General features: G+C 41.8%; 1 protein-coding gene across 1 annotated transcript; it reads right to left on the bottom strand.

Moving 5' to 3' along the window:
- Nucleotides 1–1,095: 1,095 nt before the first annotated feature.
- Nucleotides 1,096–21,781, bottom strand: IFNGR1 (interferon gamma receptor 1). The gene is made up of 7 exons (XM_019420465.2): nt 21,563–21,781; nt 12,196–12,310; nt 11,330–11,493; nt 9,362–9,531; nt 7,047–7,233; nt 4,149–4,276; nt 1,096–2,232 (listed from the first exon to the last, which is right to left on the bottom strand). Exons 1-7 carry the CDS (start codon nt 21,645–21,647, stop codon nt 1,672–1,674), a joined length of 1,410 nt encoding a protein of 469 aa, XP_019276010.1. The 5' UTR covers nt 21,648–21,781; the 3' UTR covers nt 1,096–1,671.
- Nucleotides 21,782–21,794: the final 13 nt, after the last annotated feature.

Below are 21,794 nucleotides of genomic sequence, written 5' to 3'. Positions count from 1 at the left end.
GAGGCAGAGGCTGGTATGATACAGCTAAGATTTAAGGCAAGCTGAGGTTTGCCAGTAATCATGAGAGCTAGGAAGAGGCAAAGCAGGATCTTCCCCTAGAGCTTTCTGAAATAATCTCACCCTGCCTCTGAATAGTGAGAGTATAGACTTCATTTATACTTTGAGAGAGCACGAGCAGGGGGAAGGACAGAGAGGGAGAGAATCCCAAGCAAATTCCATGCTCAACAGAGCCCGACGTGGGGCTCGATCCCACAACCCTGGGATGATGGCCTGAGCTGAAATCAAGAGTCAGACGCTTAACTGACTAAGCCACCCAGGCACCCCTTCATCTGTACTTTTAAGTGAAGAGAAATAGTTCTACATGGTTTGTTAATTTACTCAGAGAGGTGTATTTAAAAATTTTGGGGGGGGGGGGTCAATTAATTCATTTGAATCTTAAAATTACTACCCTCTTAGTAATTCCCAGGAACTCCTTGTGTAATATAGAAATCAACTCTTGGTTTGCCTCTTGCTGGGACTCTCTCTTCATACTACATGCTTTTCAGGGCTCCCACCCACCCCAATGGCTTTGACCACCATCGTTATGCTAGAGACCCCTCAATCTTAATACTCTGCAAAAAAAATCTGCCTTTTTGTTTCTTCCCCAAAGAGCTTGGGACAGTGTTTTGTACATTGGATGCTAAATACTGAAATACAGACGTAGGGGGCGTCTGGGTGGTTCACTTGGTTAAGCGTCCGACTTCGGCTCCAGGTCATGATCTCGCAGTTGGTGAGTTCGAGCCCCATGTCGGGCTCTGTGCTGACAGCTCAGGGCCTGGAGCCCTGCTTCAGATTCTGTGTCTCCCTCTCTCTGTCCCTCCTCCACTTGCACTTTGTGTCTCAAAAATAAACACTAAAAAAAAAAATTAAAAAAAAAAAAAAGAAGTACAGACATAAAAGGACCATTCTTAAAGATTAGATTATTTTAGGACTGCTTTGAAGATTAGATATGAATAATTACGAAACAATTCTATAGCCTTACTACGTGGAAACAAGCAAATGGATAAAAAAAAATCAGGTTAACTGCCTGAGTGCTTGAATAAATGAGTACAAAAATGAATTTTAAACATACTTTATTTACAAATATCTAAATACAACGTTCCATACAAAATATATACATGTGTGTATTTACATATTCTTTATGAAGTCTATTGACTGGAATTAGATTTTGAATTCACGTTTGGAAAACTTTCACGATTTCTTCTCAAAGTGAGCATTTAAAAATACTATGGACATAGACTTGCAAAAACAAATAACATGCTAGGGCACAGAAAAGGAAAACAAAACAAAACGAAACTAGTTTACAACTGGAAGCGATTAGAAAGGACCTGAGGCATCTCACCCACTGTCGTGGGAAGCAGGATTCTTAGCGTGTTCGCTGATAATGCAAGCTGGATGGAAAAGTTCCTATGTGACAACGGCTTGTTTCTTTACAGCTTCTGCGGTTTTCGGGCCAAATCTGACAGTGCCACAGAGGCTCTTTGCCCTTTATGTAAACCAAGATACTACTGTATTTGGTGAATGTCGACAAAGAAACGGCTTCTCAAATCATGATCTCTTCATGAAATCGAGGCAGAAAAACCGTCTGGGGAAAAAGATAGATCCTTCCGGGATGGCGCATCTTCTCTGATCTCAGGAAAACTCTTTGGAATCTGCTGTAAGTCTGTAACCAATCAAGGATTCCTTACCGCCTTCATCCACCAGCAGATCCACTAATACGTGTGGCTTGTCATAACCAAAGGAGGTGGTCGTGTTTCTCAGCATTACGGGCTCCTGTTCCTCGGTCTTTATTTCAGGCTTACTACTTGGGGGAAATTCTGAGTCCGAGAAGCTCTGCGATTCCACAGTGCCACTCTCGGAACCATTTCTGGAGTGATAGGAGTTTAAAGCGACAACACAGGTTTCAGACTGGTTACTATTTGAACGGACAGAATTCTCTCTCATTACCGGGGTCTGAGGGCTATCAGGAGCCATGTCAGAAATAGTCCCTTCAGGGGTCACCACTTGTAGTTCTTCGTGGTGTCCCATTTTTTCCAGACTGTCTTCAGCGGGCAGATCTGAAATCGTCGCTGGAGACAACTGCTCTTCCCAGACCATCTTCTCATTTTCTGAGACAATTGGTTGGTAGGTGATGGGTGATACACATTTCGATTCAGATTTTGTCTCCGAAGAGGCATTTTTCACCACAGAGAGCTAAGGGAAGAAAAATAAATGATGAAACATAATGAATTATTAAACTTAAGTGCACATCCTTAGAAAGAAATGCTCTAAGAATAATGGTCAATGAAATATACCACCAAATGGTATATTTATGGTAATAATATAATGGCATCTGGTGGTTGCCTTTTCTTGCTTTTTAATAAAATATACTATATTAAGATTAAGAAGAAGTTTTTAGAATTTTTAAAAAGTCATCCGCCATCCAACTAGTCCATGTTGCTTTTTCTATGTGACTTCACACGTATGCACATTACATCTATAGCCGGAGAATACCTACTTATAGAATATTCTCACCATTCGCCTTCATAATTACAATTTTTATTATAATCTTCACTGCCTCCTGATTTCTCTATCCTGATTGATTAACGCAATTTCTCTAATCGTAGATATTGAAGTGTTCCCTATTTTTATGATTTATGGAACGTGCTGAAGTGAATATTTTTACACATCTTTTTATTTATGAAGCGGCTTTATAAGAATAAATTCTTGGGGCGCCTGGGTGGCCCAGTCAGTCCAGTGTCCGACTCTTGATTTTTTGGCTCAAGTCATGATCTCGTGGTTCATGCGAATGAGCCCCACGTTAGGCTCTGCACTGACAGCAAGGAGCCTGCTTGGGATTCTCTCCCTCAGTCTCTCTCTCTCTGCCTTTTAAACATTAAAAAAAATAATAATAATTTCTTAAAGGTAGAATTACTAAGTCAAAGGCTGTGGCACGTTTATGACACTCCTACACCCTCTACCCATTATATGTTTACCTTCCCACCAGCGCTGGATTACTTTTCCCACTTTACACCAGTTTACTACTAGTGGAAGTACTGAATATTCAGGTTTATTTTTCCTTCTCTAGTGCGTGTAAAGTTGTGGACTGCAAGGTTGCGTTCTACTTAACTACTTACTTAGTATGGACAAATACTAGAATTCACACGTGAATTCTCTCCTGTTGAGAGAAAGGTGTTTTCAATACAAATTGAAAAGTCTCCTTTGCGTATCATGGATATTGTTCCTGTTATATTTCATCCAAGTAGCTACGATCCTGTTACCTGTAAATGGGCTTTTCATTGCATAAAGGCTTTTATTTATTTTTGGAATGTTTATTTATTTTTGAGAGAAATAAATCATGTTTATTTTTGAATGTTTGTTTATTTATTTCCCACGAGGAGGGGAGGGGCAGAGAGAGAGAGGGAGACAGAGAATCCCAAGCAGGCTCCACACTGTCCGCACGGAGCCCGACACAGGGCTCAGACCCACGAACCGTGAAATCATGACCTGAACCAAAGTCGGGACGTTCAACCAACTGCACCCAGGGCATCCAGGCGTCCACACAAAGGCTTTTAAATACTAGACATTAAAATGTGAAACTTCCAGTCTCATGTGTGACCGCCTTTTCTTCTACAGTCCAACCATAACAATAGTGTTTCTGTATTTTGAGATTTTCAAACGCCATGCTTTCTTGATGCTGGGCTTTGGCACATACTGTCTCTCAGTACCTGCATAAACTCCTGTCTTTCCATCAAGATTGCTCAAGCCTCACTGCCTCTAGAAAGGCCACAACTAACCAGCACCCTCCAAAGGTGGATGAAGTCCTTGCTGGCCTGTGTGGAAAGCTCTGTGTTTGAACACTGTTCACTCACTGATACTTATCTTTTTCTCCCACTATTCTTGAAGCTCCTTAACAGACTTATCCAATCGTGTTCTTGTTTTGTGCATATACAAAAGCACACGATGTGTAGTAAAAATTATGGGGTTTTGGATGGGTGGTAGATTGAGTGATTGACGATAGGGGATATGCTGCTGAACATCATTCTACTTAAAAAATTAAACAACTATCAAAAAGGTCCAAGTTAACGTGTTAGTGTATACAATTAAAGAAAAATATTTAAATATTTTACCAGGGACTTTGGTAACATGATGGTTCTTCTCTTAAAGGGATTAATCTTCTTAGTGTAACAACATACAAATACCACGACGAGAACTACAAAAAGGAAGAGAACGGCAACAACTGGAACCCAAACAGAATCTAAAAAAAAAAGGGAAAAATCACAAATTAGAATTAAGATGGAATGCTGCTGTATCTGTGAAATAGTTATAAAGCCTTAGTGCTTTGCCCGTCAGGTGATGAATATGGTCCGGACTGCAAAGAGCACTTGCCGTAGAAGTCAGGTGAGGTGACCAAAGACTCAGGAGCCTGTCCTAGAGACCAAGGTGATTCTTTCCAGCTCTGCGATTCTCCACTTTCTGCAACCATACCTTCATGATGCAAAGTGGCTAGAACAGATTTTTCGTAACAGTTTTCTTGCTTTTTTATTTTTTAATCTCTTTTCACGTTTACTTTTTTTGGAGAGAGACGGACAGACAGACAGACACAAAGAGTGAGCAGGGGGAGGGGCAGAGAGACAGGGAGACACAGAATTTGAAACAGACTCCAGGCTCTTGAAACAGACTCCAGGCTCTGAGCTGTCAGCACAAAGCCCGACGTGGGGCTTGAACCCGCAAACTGAGAGATCATGACCTGAACCGAAGTCGGACGCTTAACCGACTGAGCCACCCAGGCGCCCCTCATAACAGTTTTCTTCATGCCCTGAATATAGGGTGTTTCCAGAGTTACAGTTTTCTCTCCATTAACAAGGCAAAAGAAACATACAGTGGGAAAGATTTGTTTCAGAGCACATTTATAATCACTGCTGTGTATTCTGCTCTAATGCTGCTTTTTATTTTCAAAGCACAATCTTCCGCGTTCTAGCTGCACAGTCCTCTCTTTCAAATGAACAGTCCTCTACAGATCACGGTGGTGTTTGACCTCTCTACCGGCATCTTATTACCTTTGATTTCGATTTCAAAGTTACCTTTTTGGAACAGCGACTCTGGAAATTGCTACTAAGGGAATGCTTGTATAACACATTTTATAGGATGTGGAAAAAACGAAGTTATTACGGCAGTAAAGATCAGATAATGACATAACTAACATCAGTGCTGTGTTTAGAAGCACAGTCCAGGCAGGCAGGGAAACTGAGCCACAGTGGTGCCACCATGTGGCCACCGTGCCAGCCCAGTTTATAAACCACATTTTTAAAAACTAAATCTAAGGCGGGGCGCCTGGGTGGCTCAGTCGGTTGGGCGTCCGACTTCGGCTCAGGTCATGATCTCACAGTCCGTGAGTTCCAGCCCCGCGTCGGGCTCTGTGCTGACAGCTCAGAGCCTGGAGCCTGTTTCAGATTCTGTGTCTCCCTCTCTCTCTGACCCTCCCCCGTTCATGCTCTGTCTCTCTCTGTCTCAAAAATAAACATTAAAAAAAAAAAATTAAAAAAAAAAAAACAACTAAATCTAAGGCATCTGCATTATTTAGAATTTTGTGTGTTAGTCAGAACTTTATTTTTCAAAACAACACAATCCAAGAGAGTGTAAAATACACTGCATTGCTTTAAGTCACCTATTTGAAACCCTTGTCCTAATGATCTAAAAGTTATCAATATTAGGGGCGCCTGGGTGGCTCAGTCGGTTGAGCGTCCGACTTCGGCTCAGGTCATGATCTCGCGGCTCAGGTCATGATCTCGCGGTCCGTGAGTTCGAGCCCCGCGTCAGGCTCTGGGCTGATGGCTCAGAGCCTGGAGCCTGCTTCCGATTCTGTGTCTCCCTCTCTCTCTGCCCCTCCCCCGTTCATGCTCTGTCTCTCTCTGTCTCAAAAATAAATGTTAAAAAATAAATAAATAAATAAATAAAAGTTATCAATATTAAATTTTAGGCCTTTGGTCTAGTTCTTCAGCCTAGATTCCCATTCTTCAAAAAGGTACTTGTAACAGAAAATTTTTGTTCCCAGGAGATATGTTCTAAAAACAGGCTGACAATCATATATACACAAAGACAGTTATCAAAGCATGATCTATCATAGAAAAAATCTGTAAGTAATCTAAAAGTCCAAAATTGGGGAACATTAAATAGAATACACGTTCTACATGATGAAACAGTCTAAAGGTATTAGAAAACAGAATTAATAAAGTATGTGAAATAAAATGGAAAAATACTTATAATAAATACTTAAAGCAGTACACAAAATTATATACACTATACAATATGATCACAGCTCTGTAGAAAAAGAGAACAGGATGAGAAAAAAAAAACACCAAACTGTAACTGAATATTTGGATTGATAGAACTATCGATAATTTTGTTTTCTTCTCGCTTTTTAGATTTTATAAATTACCCATAATTAACATTTACATTTCATAACTGCAAAGAACGGCCCTAATTTCAGCTAAGGTAGGTGCCCCTTGAGAATGTTAGTCCTAAAGTTCTATTATATGTACCCCCCTCACACAAAGAAAGTATGATGAAATAAACTTATTTTTAAATAAACTTATCAATATTTATTTTTGGATATTAATTTCTAGTATTTATCCAGTTCACATCACATAAGCCAATGAATATTTTTGCTATTCAGTTTTTAAACTTGCCACCCCCACAAAGAACACTGTAATGGGTACATAACACCTTGCCATGTGGAAATAGTTAAGCTGACTTCTGTCGCTACGTGTAATCCTGAAGTGCAGGCAGTTTTAGGTGTTGTATTTCTTTCTTTCCTAGGTCAAAAGGTCATCATGTGGCTTTCTTTAATCGGCCGTTTTATATCTTTTAATGCCTGAGAAATGAGCTTATTTGTACTTTTGAACTTCTCTGAGGAATGGAACCATTGCATATTTTTAAACGAACAGAGATTTATTGAAACTGCCTCTTTTCAACACCTAGCTCGCTCATCACTCCCTATATTTAGGACAAAACCAGCAGAAACTTGCCTTCCATGTGTTTGCCATCCAAAGTGGTAACACAAAGTTCTTTGGACTGTTCAGTTGTAACAAGCCATGTTTCTGAGAATCCTTTTGTCCAAGCACAGTACTCAGAATCCAACGAAGACACTGGGACAGTTAGATAGCACTGAGTCTCATTGCAATTATCTTCCTCTACATCCGTTTTATATGAGGTCTGCATGGGAACAAACGACAGTGAAAATGTGTGGCTTCTTTTATTCTGCAAAAACAAACAAAATCACCTACATTTACCTGATCAAACCCCTGAAGAGAATATATGGGATGAAAGTTGAACCATGTCTGAAAATAGCGTTGTGGATATCAAATAGTAAGTCAATTTTGTTGTTTCAATACAGCATTATGAAATGTCTCCAGTAAAATGTTATTTTTAGGGATCATAAATTTTAAAACTCAAATAGCAAGAATGTTCACTGGTCATCGTTAAACCAGCAAATGTTCATTAGTCCCATTCCAGTAGTGCTAGAAACAGGTGGGGAGAGCTATAAACCCATCTGTAGGAAGAATAAGAAAGGTATTTCGCAAAGACTGTAGCAGCTCTTGGCCGTGGTACACAGAAGGGACCGAGGCAGTCTCTGGCAGTTTACCATTCATTCCGCCAAAGTGTGCGCATCACCTGTGCCAGGTAGGGCCTGAAGACACGAAGGTAGGACAGCAGTACCTGACCTCAAACAACTTCCGCCAGAGCCGAAAGAAATGTGAGTGATGAGTAGAGCAAGGGGGACCGTTAATGGAACTGGGAATATCCAAACACAGAGGAGCAAACAGTCTTCCGTGTCAGAAAAGACTTCAAAGGGGAGATGAAATGCCAGCTGAACACTGGAAAATGAGTAGAAATTTGCCAAAGGTGAGTGGGCGGAGAAGGGCATTCCGTAAAGAGCACGGCACCTGCAGGGAACTAAGAACACAACAGCAGTTCGCCAAAGCACAAATACAATTTGGGTGAGAAGGGACGGGGAGACAGAAAGCTGGAAAGGACGCAAGAGGCCAAATCACGAGGGTCTCGCAGGCCACGCCACGAGAGGGAATTCAGGCCTTAACTGTGTAGCTGGTGGGGATTTGCTAAAGGGTTTCAGGCGGTGAAGTACTATGGTTAGATGTGCACGTCAAGAGGACAATTCTGCTAAGCATCTAGAGTCAAGTTTTAAAAATCTAAGTCAGATGTCACTCCTCCCGCTGAAATCTTCCCAGAGGCACAACACCTCAGTCAGAATAAAAGTCAAATCCTTCCAGTGCCCCACCGGATGTGGCCCCCCCAGTGACCTCTGACCTCATCCGCTCCCGGGCTCTGCTGAGTCCTGCTGCTCTTCACGTGCCCAGTGTGCTTTTGCCAGATTCTCTGCCTGAAACATTCTTCCCAGACGTGCCCGTGGAACTCACCTCCTAACCTTCCCCAGCACTGGCCGCAGTAACACCTTCCCTGCTCCAACCACCCTACCGAAGACCACAAGCGCCCCCAACGCTGCTGCCCATCTCCCCCCTCCCTGCTTTGTTTCCCTGCTTCGCGCATCACCAGAGGTTTGTCTAGAACACGCAGAGCATGTGCTTGACAAACACTATTAAATAAAGCAGCGGCAGTGCCGTGGAGAATGGATGGACTAGCACAATTCCAGTCCAGGCGTGGGCTGCACACCGGTGCCAGAATGCAAGTACATCCCCACCGCAGTACTGCCACTTTTTGTTTCCAAAACAATGATTTCCGATCACAGCTTCATGTTACGTTACATCACTACCAATGCGGAGGGAAAGATTAAAATGATCCTCACTTTGCCAGGGCAGAAATAAACAGGTTTAAGATCCTCAAACAGGACCATGCTGTTAAATGAGGCAAAGACACCAGTGCTAGTGATGAACTCCAAGCCAGTTCCCTCCACCAGCACTCGTTTAGGTCGTGTTTCTTTTCTTTTTTTTTTTTTAACATTTATTTATTTATTTTTGAGAGAGAGAGAGACAGAGCACAAGAGGGGGATGGGCAGAGGGAGAAGGAAACACAGAATCCGAAGCAGGTTCCAGGCTCCGAGCTGTCAGCACAGAGCCTGATGCGGGGCTTGAACTCACAAACTGTGAGATCATGACCTGAGCCGAAGTCAGATGCTCAACCGACTGAGCCACGCAGGCGCCCCTATGTCGTGTTTCTTAACAAAACCTATGGTAAGGTCTATGATCTGTAAGTCTTGTCTGAATGTTCATAAGCATTCTACTATTGTTACACCACATGTGGAAACAACTTCGCGTGAGCAACAGAAAACCTGCCATTTTGGAAAAGACGAAATAGAAACACATACCTCATTTCCATTTATTCTCAGATGCACCTCGTACTTGAATGAGTAACAATTTTCTTCACCATATATGGCTACTGGCTCCCTTCCACTTATAATAGCTAAAGGGTGAAATACGTCAATAATGACGTGTTTTTCCATGTTTCTGATGCCCAGTTCAGGTGGTCCAATTTTCCCTGTGGTTGGGGGAGGGGGGGCAGGGACAAAAAAAAAAAATGCAGAATTAGTATTCCCCTGGAACTTTATAGTACATTGCATAAAACTGCCAAAATCAATCAACCTAGTCTTTCTGTTGTTGTTCTAAAGCAGGATCATGTTTAAACCATTCCACAAAGATCTAGATGATATTCTGTATGTTCTTAATAAAGGGGCGCCTGGGTGGCTCAGTCAGTTAAGCATCTGATCTTGGCTCAGGTCATGGTATCTCACAGTCTGTGGGTTCAAGCCCCATGTCAGGCTCTGTGCTGACAGCTCAGAGCCTGGAGCCTGCTTCGAATTCTGTGTCTCCCTCTCTCTCTGCCCCTCCCCTGCTTGTTCTCTCTCTCTAAAATAAATAAACACTTTTAAAAAATAATTTAAAAAAATGAATGTTCTTAATAAATGTTTAATTAATCTCAAGCAGGAAGTATTCTTATCTAACCTAAACTTCTCTTTAGCAGTTTAAATTCTAGTCCTAAAGGAAAACAAACAGTTGGGTCATGAGCTCTGGTCCTGAGTTCTGGTAAAAAAACAAAACAAAACAAAAAAACCTTACCATAATAGAAGCTCTGTTATTTTTCCTTTTCCTTTGGTTCTGGTAGATTAAAAAGGAAACCTGTTCTCTAAAAAATGTTTCAGAAAAGGCATTTTAGTTACCTTTGAACACTCACTGAAACTCTTTGTACCTCCAACACCTATAGATGTCTGGCATGAGGCTCTTATAAAAGTTTGCTAAATAGATTCAATTTTTATAGTGAAAATCAAAACCAGATATTTATTCACTTGACAAATATTTATTATGTGTCCCTGATGCTCGAGACTTTGCTGGTGAGCCATTTACCTATTCTTCACATATTTATTGCACACTTACCATGTACCAGGCAGGTTTATTTTTATCTTCAGGGCCTGGCATATTTTCTAGCACATAGTGTGCCCTTGATAAATCTGTGTGGGAAAAATCTGATATACAGATGGGCACAGTTCACAGATGACAAAGGCATGGACTCGAGGGAATAAAATTATTTCAAGGGCAAGTGGAGGAAGGGCCAATGGAAGAGACTGGGTAGGCACAGCTGAAGCGTAGGAGCAGAATCAAGGCCATAGTGGAAGGAAAGACACGTGGCAACTGAAGAAGGGAGAGAAGTTGAATGGCAAGGCACAAGGGCCTAGAAGACTAGGGAGGAGTCACATGATTAATCACTTCTTTACCCACAAGTGAGGGTAGGAGAGCTACAGGTAGGATTTCAATCAGAAAAGAGGAATTGGTGTTGAAGATTCTGGAGCTTAAAGTCATAACTCAGATCAGGTATGCCATGGGGATGTGATGCTGGCAGGAGAAAGGGCTGACAATCACTGGGGTTGAGGAGACTGCAGAAATCTAAAATTTCTTAATGTATTAAGTTGGTATATAAAATTCCCAAGGGCCTTGGGGACTGGGCACACGGAGGAAGAACGAGAGCAGGTGCCCCTGGCCTCGGTAAGTGTAACCGAGCAAGGAGCGTTGGAGGAGGGGAGCGGGGGAGGCCGGTGCAGAGCCCAGCAGGGTAGCACCGATCCGTGTTTACAGGGAGTAGAAATGCAATGGTTTAGACGGGGCAAAGTGATGGGCACCTCTCAGCCCTATTTTGTGGAGCTCAGGGAAAGAGGAAGATACAAACTCCCTAAATTCTTCCAAAGGTTTCCTGGGCATTGCGATAATTTTTAACAAGTGCTAATAAAAGCAAATACATACAGAAGATGTGTGTCAGTATTTTCAAATTTCAAAATTCTACTCACCTTGTTTACACAAAATAAATTCTTTGGACTCTGCATAGGCTGATTCTTTTTGTCCAAGTCTAGCTTTAATTCTGGCCCAGAGAGAAAGTGATGGATCGGTAATTGCGGAAAAGATATTACAAGAATGATGAGAGGTATTGCAGGCATCAACCCAGATTGCCTCCCTAAAATGAAGACGAGTAAAGAAACAAGGGTAACGTTTGTTAATCTGTACACTTCAATCATCTCTGTCTGTGCTTTGCTTTTCACTCACAGCATGGAGCTGGTAGCTGGTCGAAAGAGCTAAGTAAGAACAGGACAGAGAAGCCAGACAAAGGAGGAAGCCCTTACTCTGGTTAGAAGTCCTATAAACTCCTTTACAATAAAGAGGCTCAATTCAAAATACAACACCTGAACAAAGTACATTCCATATGTAATTGTAAAAAATCTGGTCTTTAAACAATTCTAGATTCTATTAACATCGATAATCATTACTTGATTGCAGAACCTAACACATTACAAAGACTCTTAACAGGAACTCCTAAAATTGTTCTGAAATTCTCATCTTTCTGCTAAACAACACATTCACTATGGCAAGTAAGATGACCTCACTTTTAATATGAATTCTAAGCTTTATTTGTCATGCCTTAAAAAAATTCTGAAAGTTGCTGAGACTCCTCTACTTGAATCTGACAGGAAGAAGAACTAAAAGGCAGGAAATCTTGTGAAAATAACTAATTTGCGTCCTTAGAGCTTCTGGAAGTCTACAAGCAGTTTAGGAAGTTCTGCCACATGGGAAAGGAAGATGATGGGGCAAAACACAGTCATGGAAAGTACAAAGACCTAGGCAAAGTAGAATAAAAAGGATGAAAAGAGTTAACACTTACCCATAGTTCTTTACCTGTACGATAAAAACAGGGGTCTGTGACATGGTCGGGTAGTCCCAAGATAGGACAGTATTAAAGTTATAGGCCTTAATTTCAATATTCGTTGGTTTTGGCACTGTAAGAGATTCAAAAAGTAAAATGGGCAATTGTAAGAAACTAACATTAACATTAGAAAACCTCACAAAGAGCCATGGTAGCCGAATACGTATTTTGAAGAAAGGTAGAATTTGCCAGAACAGACTGTACAATTATTTAATTGAGATGTATAAAAATTAATTTTATTGGAAAATGTATAGAGTTCTGATTCACTTTAAATTACTGAAACAACCCTGGGATACACGGGAAATACAAGTATCGTAAAGGCCATAAATTCCTCTCATGTTTCGGGAGTTTTTATGAACAGATGCACTACCTGTTGTAATAATAATCCTGAATTCGTTTAATCACTAGCATTTCCTATATTTGATACCACAGATTGCCTTCAACGTCTAGAGAGCTGGCTACCCCAAGCGATGGCCAATTTCAGTCTAAAATACCATCCGGGCTCTCAACTCTCTACTCGGTATCGTTACACACATTCAGCACCTCGTCTCTAGCCCAGGAATAGCAGCCTAATAACGGCCTGAAGGAGCCATCCACCACTTGCGTTTCACTAACATTTTGCTCTCTGGGGTGTGCAGGGCTTTTCACAAAACACGCCCAATATTTCTTCTCCCTTTTGCTCTTTTAAACCATTTTAGAAAGGGTTTGCTAACATGGGAGTCCCATGAGAGAACAGGCAGAAGTCACTTTAACATCTTGTTACTATTTATGAAAAGCAGCCACGTATTCCCCTGCTCAGTGTAGACGGCTGTTGTCTACCACCCCTTGGAAAACAAACATACACATACATCTCCTCCCTTCCTCCTTTTCTTTCTCCTTTCTTCTCTCCCACCCTTCCCTTCTTTATGAGCGAACATGAAGATACAGAGTTGGTGATACGACCTCAATTTTAAGATTATTCAATCCAACCTATCGGAAAACCATTAAACATAATATAATTACAATTAAAATAAATGAATAGCAATGTGGTCAGTGCAGTGGCTTACAAACATAAGTCATCATCAGCCTCAAAAATTCTAAGAGAGGGGAGCCTGGGTGGCCCAGTCAGTTAAGCGTCCAACTCCTGATAACAGCTCAGGTCTTGATCTCAGGGTCATGAGTTCAAGCCCTACACTGGGCTCTGCGTTGAGCATGGAGCCTACTTAAAAAAAAAAAAAAAAAAAAAAATCTGAGAGCTAAAGTGTTGTTTTTTTTTTTTTTAAAGGTACTCCAGCTGATAATGATGATTACTTAGGGTTGTATAACGTGGATGGGCTCCAATAAGAAAAATACTCCCTGGGCTGGACATTAGGAAGTGTGGGTTCTTTCTTCGCTATACTGCTAGTCATTTCAGATTTCCTGATCTGTCACGTGAGGTGTTAATTTCACATATATAAGGTATTTCCTTACTATTAAAGGAAACACCTCCTAGATTTTTTCCCAAAGCAAAAATTCCAATATTCAAATCCAAGCTGGTGCATTGCTTTAATTTTCAATTATTTCACACTTGTATTATCTTTTTTTAAAATCTTTATTTATTTTTCAGAGAGAGACAGAGTGTGAGCAGGGGATGAGCAGAGAGAGAGAGGGAGACACAGAATCCAAAGCAGGCTCCAGGCCCTGAGCTGGCAGCACAGAGCCCGACGCGGGGCTTGAACCCACGAACCGCAAGATCATGACCTGAGCCAAAGTCAGATGCCCAACCGACCAAGCCACCCAGGCGCCCCTCACACTTGTATTACCTTTTTAAAGCAGAACACGGATCAAGAATTATTTAGGTAAATAATACAGACTTATGGACAATTAAATTCTAAGGTCTTTCCTCCCCCCCCTTTTCTGGCTATATTCTTCCTTGATATCAGTGGTTTTCAACGAGATGATTTTTTTTTTGTCCCCGAAGGGACATTTGGCACTGTCTGGAGACATTTTTGGTTCTCACTACTGGATGTAGTGGTAGGGTACTCGTAATTTTTTCTTATTATTTAGGAGGAAAAACTGATTTAAAAACAGAGTATTTTTGATACTCCAATATATTTTTCATGGCTTCTCCCGCAATGAATAGCTTTGATTACTGCCAAAATGTCTAATTTCCATATTACTTATTAAACAGTGTGACAATCTGTGCCAAAAGGTCGAGATTATGAAGCTGGGAGGTATCTCACAGATTCAGATACTACATACTTATCCTGCGTATGCGCTTTCTGCAGCCTGTGATCAGACACCTGCAAGTTTTCCATTTGCTCTTCCTGAAATACAGCTGACAGCTGTTGGTACCTATCATCTTTGGTTCTCTAAGCAATTTCCTTGCAGATGAGCCAGAAAGCACTGGCCTTGCCAGATTTAGCCCTGGTTCTTCTCTTTTGTTTTTTGGTAGAGCAACCATGACCCTACTTAGCAGGGGGTACCGAAGCTTTCTTTTTCTAGGTTTTTAGAAATGTTTTTATATGCTTGAACCTTAATTCATGAAACGACCTAGTCTCAAACAGTGTATAATCTGTGGTTGAGAAGGAAATACAAGGCACTCCCCGCCCCAGGTTCAGTTCAACATTAATATCAAATAATATCCACACATATACACCTAATTTTCAACCTAAGATAGGTACTGGATGCTAAGAAAACTCATAATGAATCTGAAATTCTCTCAGAAGCCATTGCTTAATTTCCGCCTCTTTTGCCTCTCCAGAGGCTGAGAATTTTCAAACCACCAGGTTCTGGTTCTTATATAACAGTCATTCTCCTGACTACTCTCTCTAGTCCTGCATTTTACTCTAAGAAGCAAGAAGAAACCACGTGGCACCTTCAGCACTGCTCGGAGACCTCCCCGCCAGGTTGTGCCGGGCACCAGGCACATTTCCTATTCTACAGACTCCCTGTTCCTGAAAGCCCACAGCGTGGCTAAGCTTTCTGCCTCTGGTAACTAGGACCTGACTTCCTCCAGTTTCCAGTAAAAGTGAGTTCTTCACTGCCTTTTGAATCTCTTTAAAAAAAAAAATAAAAAATAAATAAATATATATATATATATATATATATATATATATATATATGCCCAATAGGAATGACTTTTAAATTGTATAGACTCCAACTGAGATTCCTGTATTTGAGAAACATGCATATAGAAGCCAACCTATATAAGAGTATTAAGTAAAGTGCATTTATATTTAAGAAGTTACTGAATCATAATTATAAAACCACACAGAACAGTGGATGTGTATATCAGATTAGTTTTTAATGTGAATCAAATGGGGTTTCCCATAATTTAAGCAGAAGCTTGCCCTGGTTAGACTAGAATAAGGGCTTAAGTCACAGCTTTCAAAGCAATCAAGACAGGCAGGTAGTGGAAGGAGGAGGGTCCAATGGATTGTAACAGACAGGCATTACCATTATAGTAAAGGAGAAACTCGGAAGTAACCTGTGGTTTTAATGCTACCAGAAGAGAAACTGTGTGGTTATTACACATCTGCCTTTGTCATTATTTGCCAAACTCGTACAGTAAACAGCCATGAGTAGTTTTCTCGTTTCAGAATTTTGTGACCTAAAGTTTAAACTGTTATACATTCAAATTAAAATAATGAAGGCTTACAGCAAATTTCTATTCATAAGAAATTTACCTTCTATCAATAAAAATGTGTGGAGAAACAGCATGAGGATTATCTATAGAGTTTAGGGAAAGATCCTACTAGAGTATCTAATGAAATTGAACAATGTTACGGATTTCTCCCTCTCTGGAAAATGCCCAACTAGCTTTCTGGGACTCCGGTTGTTTTTGGAAATGGATTCAGTTATTTGATACATTGTGTCTACAAACGACCCAGAATGAACTTCAGCTGTTTTAAAATCTGCTTCCCAGGATGCCTCTTAGGGGATTTAACAAAACTAAACAGAGGAAAGAAGAATCAGTTCTTTATCACGCTGGGGGGGGGGGGGGGGGGGGGGGAGGGAGAGTTCTGGTTATAATCAACTGTTTCCTCTTGATAAACTGGGAGAGACAGGATATGGAAAAAGAGCAAGAGGAGGACAGAAAAACTGACGGAGATCAGCAGGTGAGGGAGCAGCACCACAAAACAGGGCAATGGGGATGTCACCGAAGACCAAAAGCCAGAACGGCTCTGTTCTGATTGCTGGGGACAGCAGCAGAGGGGAAGCAGGGAACTACAGACATCTCCAGGTCTCTTCTGCGTGGATGCTAACCGGAGTACAGGCTGCACCTGCCCCCCCCCCCCCCCCATGTTTCTTGCACATGTTTCAAGTGTTCATAAAAGTTTTGTACATGAAAATAAATACATTTTTTTAATTCAAACATTTGTCTTTTCGGGCTTTGAATCATCCATCACTTTGTGAAACAAATACAAAAACAGTCTGTTTTCTGCTTCTGTTGCTTTCTTATACCTTCGGAAAAAAAGTGTCAGAGCTAAGAGTTCAAATAATAAAATAATTATTGTCCATAATAAAATTATTACTCTCTACAAAATAGTTCCTCAGCTGGATCAATACGATCAATACTCTTAATATCTCTGCAGTCTGCTCGTCTTCCTGTGTGTCTTCCGGATCTGGTTTTATCATTCACTCTTTCTTAAGCTGTGGAACCCAGAATACGACAGACATGAATGAAATACTATTCTTCCTCTTCTTCTTAAACAGATGGACATATCAACTAGTGGCTTGTGCTGAATTTATAATTACCCCAAATCCCCCCAGATCTTTTACTCAAACCACCACCCAGTTAGTGCTTATCCAATAAACATCTGCTCAGCCACTTTCTGACCTGAAATGCAGGATTTTACACAGGCTCCCATTTATTCAGTTTCATCTAGAACAAGTGAGCGGCTGAGCCTATTTTAAATTTCTCATAGTTGAAATGGATAAGTTTGATTTCTTTATTTTTTAAATTTAATTATATATATATATATATATATTTTTTTTTTAGGTAGGCTTTACACCCAGTCCAGAGCCCAACACAGGGCTTGAACCCATGACCCTGAGATCAAAACCTGAGCTGAGATCAAGAGTCGGATGTGCTCCACTTTATTATGCATTGTCTTAGTTAACCCACACAAACCATTGTACGAGGGAGTTGAGATTATTACACGTATTTTTACCAATGAAAGAACAAAGGCTTAGAGAAGCTACTTAAAGGCAAGACAGTCTGTAAAGTTTTGCTGGTTTTAGTTAAGAAAAGCTACTGAAGCATCATTTTTGTCATAGTTGAATAAAATAAGAAAATGACCTCCATATATGAACTGGAATTGGAGATGATTATTTGCTGATGACTTCACAAGCATCTAATTCAAGTAGTTTTACCTGATTTATCATACTACCGCAATTATATGACGGCCACTGTGAAATCTGAACCATGTATGAAAGGAAATGATTTCTTTGGAATGGACACAACTGAATGGGTATTTACCATTCTGATTACTATGTGTTGGGATAACCCAAAATAAAGGGACTCCCATAGTAAGAAAACTGTAAGGAAACGGATTCCTTCCTGTCGAGAATTCATTTAATTCTGGTTCAATTCTCCTTCTGTTTCTCTGTCCACTTAAAATGGAACCATTGAAGCATTGGTCTAGTTCCTATAATAACAAGGTGCTGCTACATTGTATTAGATAGCTTGAGGTTTTCCTAGATATAGAACCAAACTGTGGACCTTTCAAAGTCCATACGGATCATGTTTCAGAATAAGCTGAAAAAGAAAACTATTAGCCTGTTCAATAAATATAATTAGAATGCACTGTCGTAAGTATTCTGAATTTCTGAAATAAGTAAAAATAGGATCCAAAGAAAATCAGGAAAAATTCAAGCACACCCAGAACATTATCCTCAAGTCAGAAAAGAGGCTTTCTCTACTTTATCAGTGGAGAAGGTAAGTTAAGAGCCCCATATCTGTGCGAAAGTACAGTGTGCTCTTTAGGTAATACCCAGAGTGGAAGAGAAAACTCTAAGAAGGGAGACACTGATTCACTTCAAAATATATATACTACTTTTATAGGTAAAACCGTATGAAAAGCAAAACACCGCTGATCATTAGACAGCACACATGGGTTCATTCTCCCTATCCATTCCCTAAGAAATATTAACAAAAGCCCATAACTGTAACACAATACATTCCCAACCACTTAGATTTTGCAGAGACTGGCTATATTCTCTTGCCTGCCTCCCTGTTCCTGCCAGATTCCCTCATCTGAGATGAACTACTAAATATATCAGTGAAACTCAATGCTATAAGATACACACTGAGTGTGTATTAAGTGTCAGGCACTGGTGAGCCAAGGAAGCTAGCCACGAGCCAGAAGTAGGTTGTCCTAATGGGTTTTCCTCCTAATCTCTGGAGACTTTACATTTTATTTTATTTTTTTTTATTTTTTATTTTTTTTGAGACTTTACATTTAAACTAACTTTAAAAGCCTAGGGAACACAGCACAAACTAGAGAAATACACCGTAAAAATCTAGGCAAATGTATTGAAAATGCACTGAAAAAAGGAGGGTTGGGGGGGGTCACTAGCTCTTGTGTTTACAAAATGCTGGGGTACAGAAGGTCATAGGAGTAGATGTTCCTATGGGAGCAGACACGCGACACTCCCAGGGCTGGCTTCAAGGATATGCAAATTGTGTAATCACAAGGGGGCCCACATTGTTCTAGGTGTTGGAATACAAAAAATGGGGGTTACTCGGTTTCTGCTTTTGAGGATCATGATTATACAGCTAACAGCAAGTGCTAGGCACGGTTAACTTCTCATCCCATCCCGTTTTCACGACAACCATATGATGTGGGTGCGATTGGCATCTCCATTTATGGAAGAGAAATCAAGGCACAAAGAGGCCTGCCCCACTTGTAGAGAGGTCACTGGTGCTCAGTAGGGAGCTTGGCAGCTGGGCTCCAGAGTCCAAGTTCTTAATTAACCACTCTGCAAACTGCCATTACCTAGGGCAGCTTCGTTGTCTACAAGGACAGTTGCCATATATTGTGGTAAGAGCCTGGACTTTCACACAAGCTACTGGAAAGCAAGATAGCCTGGCTCGGGAGGGGCCATACTCAGACAGGCGTGGCACATAGTTTAATGCTCCACCTACATCAGGAACCCTAGATACCCTCTTCCTCTCTTCCCACACCCAAACACCGACTCCTGCTGACTCTGACTTTTAAATGTTTTTCAAACTGGCATCTCTTCTCCATTGAAACTGCCCTTTTCATCAATTCCTCCCGACTTAAGCAGCGGCATAACTGGCCTCCCTCTTTTGGGTCTATCCCCAAACTACTGTGTAAGATGAACGGTCTTTCTAAATGGCTTCACTGATCCTGCATAAAATCATTTGTCTTCTTAAAATCCAGTGACTGCCCACCAACTTGAGCAAGGTATAGTGAGTGAGCATATTATTCTGTTGGCTCAGCACCAGTACTCCCTTCAGGAACATTATTTCTCTTCTGGGAACTCCCCTACCACCAGCCTCTGTAACATGGTCCTTCCCATGCCAGCTGGTGACTGACCCAACCAAGTTGGGCAAATCAGCCTTCCCCTGGGATTCTGTCAGAACGGTGGAGGCTGCAAGATGTCAAAACCCAAAAGCTGTCAACATCCATGGTTCCTGCCAAGTAGGAAAAGGTATCCACATCCAGAGTCAATAATAAGCAAAAGAGTGTCTTGGCACTTTTGACTGACTGGTTCAGCTCTCTGAGGCCCAGATGGCATCTACGCCTTTCTAACTGTTGCTTGGATTCTCTAAGCCAATAAATTCTTCTTTTTGCCTAGGTTAGCCAATGCTATGTTGCTGTCTCTTACACGTGACAATGCACTTCATTAACTGGTTCCTACCTCTCTCCCTATCTTAACTTCCCTTGTATCCTCACACACCTATTCTACAGTGATAACCCTTAGTATTCCACTAATTCAACATGCTGTTTCACACTTCTCCGTCTGCACACACAAGTCTCTCTCTACCTCCAGCTCCAGCTTCAACTCTGGGGTGATGTTTCTCTGGGAAGTCCTCCCTGAATCCCCTCGTCAGAGTCAGGTACCTCTATCTTGCTTTCCAGTAGCTTGTGTGAAAGTCCAGGCTCTTACCACAATATATGGCAACTGTCCTTGTAGACAACGAAGCTGCCCTAGGTAATGGCAGTTTGCAGAGTGGTTAAAAACTTGGACTCTGGAGCCCAGCTGCCAAGCTCCCTACTGAGTACCAGTGACCTCTCTACAAGTGGGGCAGGCCTCTTTGTGCCTTGATTTCTCTTCCATAAATGGAGATGCCAATAGCACCTACTTCATATGGTTGTTGTGAAAACGGGATGGGATGAGAAGTTAACAGTGTGTACCCAGCACTTACTGTTAGCTATCTAATCATGATCCTCGAAAATAGAAACCGAGTAACTCCCATTTTTGTATTGACAACGTCTGGAACAATACCTGTCCCAAGGAATGACTAATTGCTTGTTTGTGTGACCCTTATAGAGCAGTCCAAAGGACAGCTGGATACGAATACAGCACACCTAACAGGAGCTCACAGAGGAAGTCATAATACAGAGGTTCGGACCCAAAGTTGGCCAACGGTGCAGGAGGGTGGGTCTCCTTGACCCCTTCCAGGCAGCTGCTAACTGTGGGCACTGAACAGACACTCAAGACTGATGGGTTTCTGATATTTTAGGTTTAACCCTGTTGCAGGAAAGATTCGCTGATTTCACTGGAGTTCCTAATCACCATTACACCGAGCTTTGGAAAGCGTATTCCCAGCACTTATTTCCGGAGAAATCTCAGCGAGCAGGAGGAAAAAAAAAAAATGCTCGGAGGAACTAAGCTAAGTGAAGAGACGCATAGCCTGACAAATCGGCTCCTGAATTCACGCACTACACGACTTGCAGACTTAGATGTAAGATGGCCAGTCACTGCCACTTAATGATTCTCAGTTGGAGAGAGAACAATTCTCTCTTAAGGATTCTGGGTCCACCCTAAGAATATTTAAGTCATGGGCGCTGGCCACCGTCTACAAAATGCTGATCGGGAAACTCACTTATTTGAAAATGACTTAAAAGAACTGGAGGACCGAGAGGCGAGTTTTGTCATTTCGGCAACAACGGAAGAGGAGAGAAAAAGGGAACTTAAGTCCGCGGACGGCGCAGACCTGCGTGGCCTTCCCGGCGGTCGCGAAGACGTTCCGGGGCGACCGGGAACCCGGTGCGAGGTCTGAGGCTAAGTAGGACGCGGCCGCGCGGGGCGTGCTTCCAGATTCCTTAGTCCGGTCCCCTCCGCCCCCCCCCCCCCCCCACCGGCCGCCGCCCTGCCGAGAGCTACATACCCGAAGACAGCTCCAGATCCGCGGCGTTAATCTCAGCCCTACTCCCGACCTGGAAGACGAGGACGAGCAGAAGGAGGAGAGCCATGCTGCCCCGGGGTGCCTCGAGGTGCGGCCCTGAGAATAGGGCGTCCAGCCTGCAAGCCGACCCCCGCGTCACTTCCGGACCAGAGGACCAACACTCCAAGGGGAGGCTAGACCCGCAAGCAGTGGAGGAGACAGAGTGGAGAGGCGG

Source organism: Panthera pardus, unplaced genomic scaffold (genome assembly GCF_024362965.1).
Source record: "Panthera pardus isolate Hobbes unplaced genomic scaffold, ASM2436296v1 HiC_scaffold_17, whole genome shotgun sequence".
NCBI lineage: Eukaryota > Metazoa > Chordata > Mammalia > Carnivora > Felidae > Panthera > Panthera pardus.
Note: the sequence above shows the minus strand (reverse complement) of the source record. Positions and strands in the feature narration are given on the sequence as shown.

Coding starts and splice junctions, on each gene's coding strand:
- IFNGR1 (XM_019420465.2), bottom strand. CDS start 21,647: ATGGCTCTCCTCCTTCTGCTCGTCCTCGTCTTCCAGGTCGGGAGTAGG. Junction 11,494..12,195: donor GTACAGGTAAAGAACTATGG/GTAAGTGTTAAC, acceptor TCTTCATTTTAG/GGAGGCAATCTGGGTTGATG. Junction 9,532..11,329: donor ATTTATTTTGTGTAAACAAG/GTGAGTAGAATT, acceptor CCCCAACCACAG/GGAAAATTGGACCACCTGAA.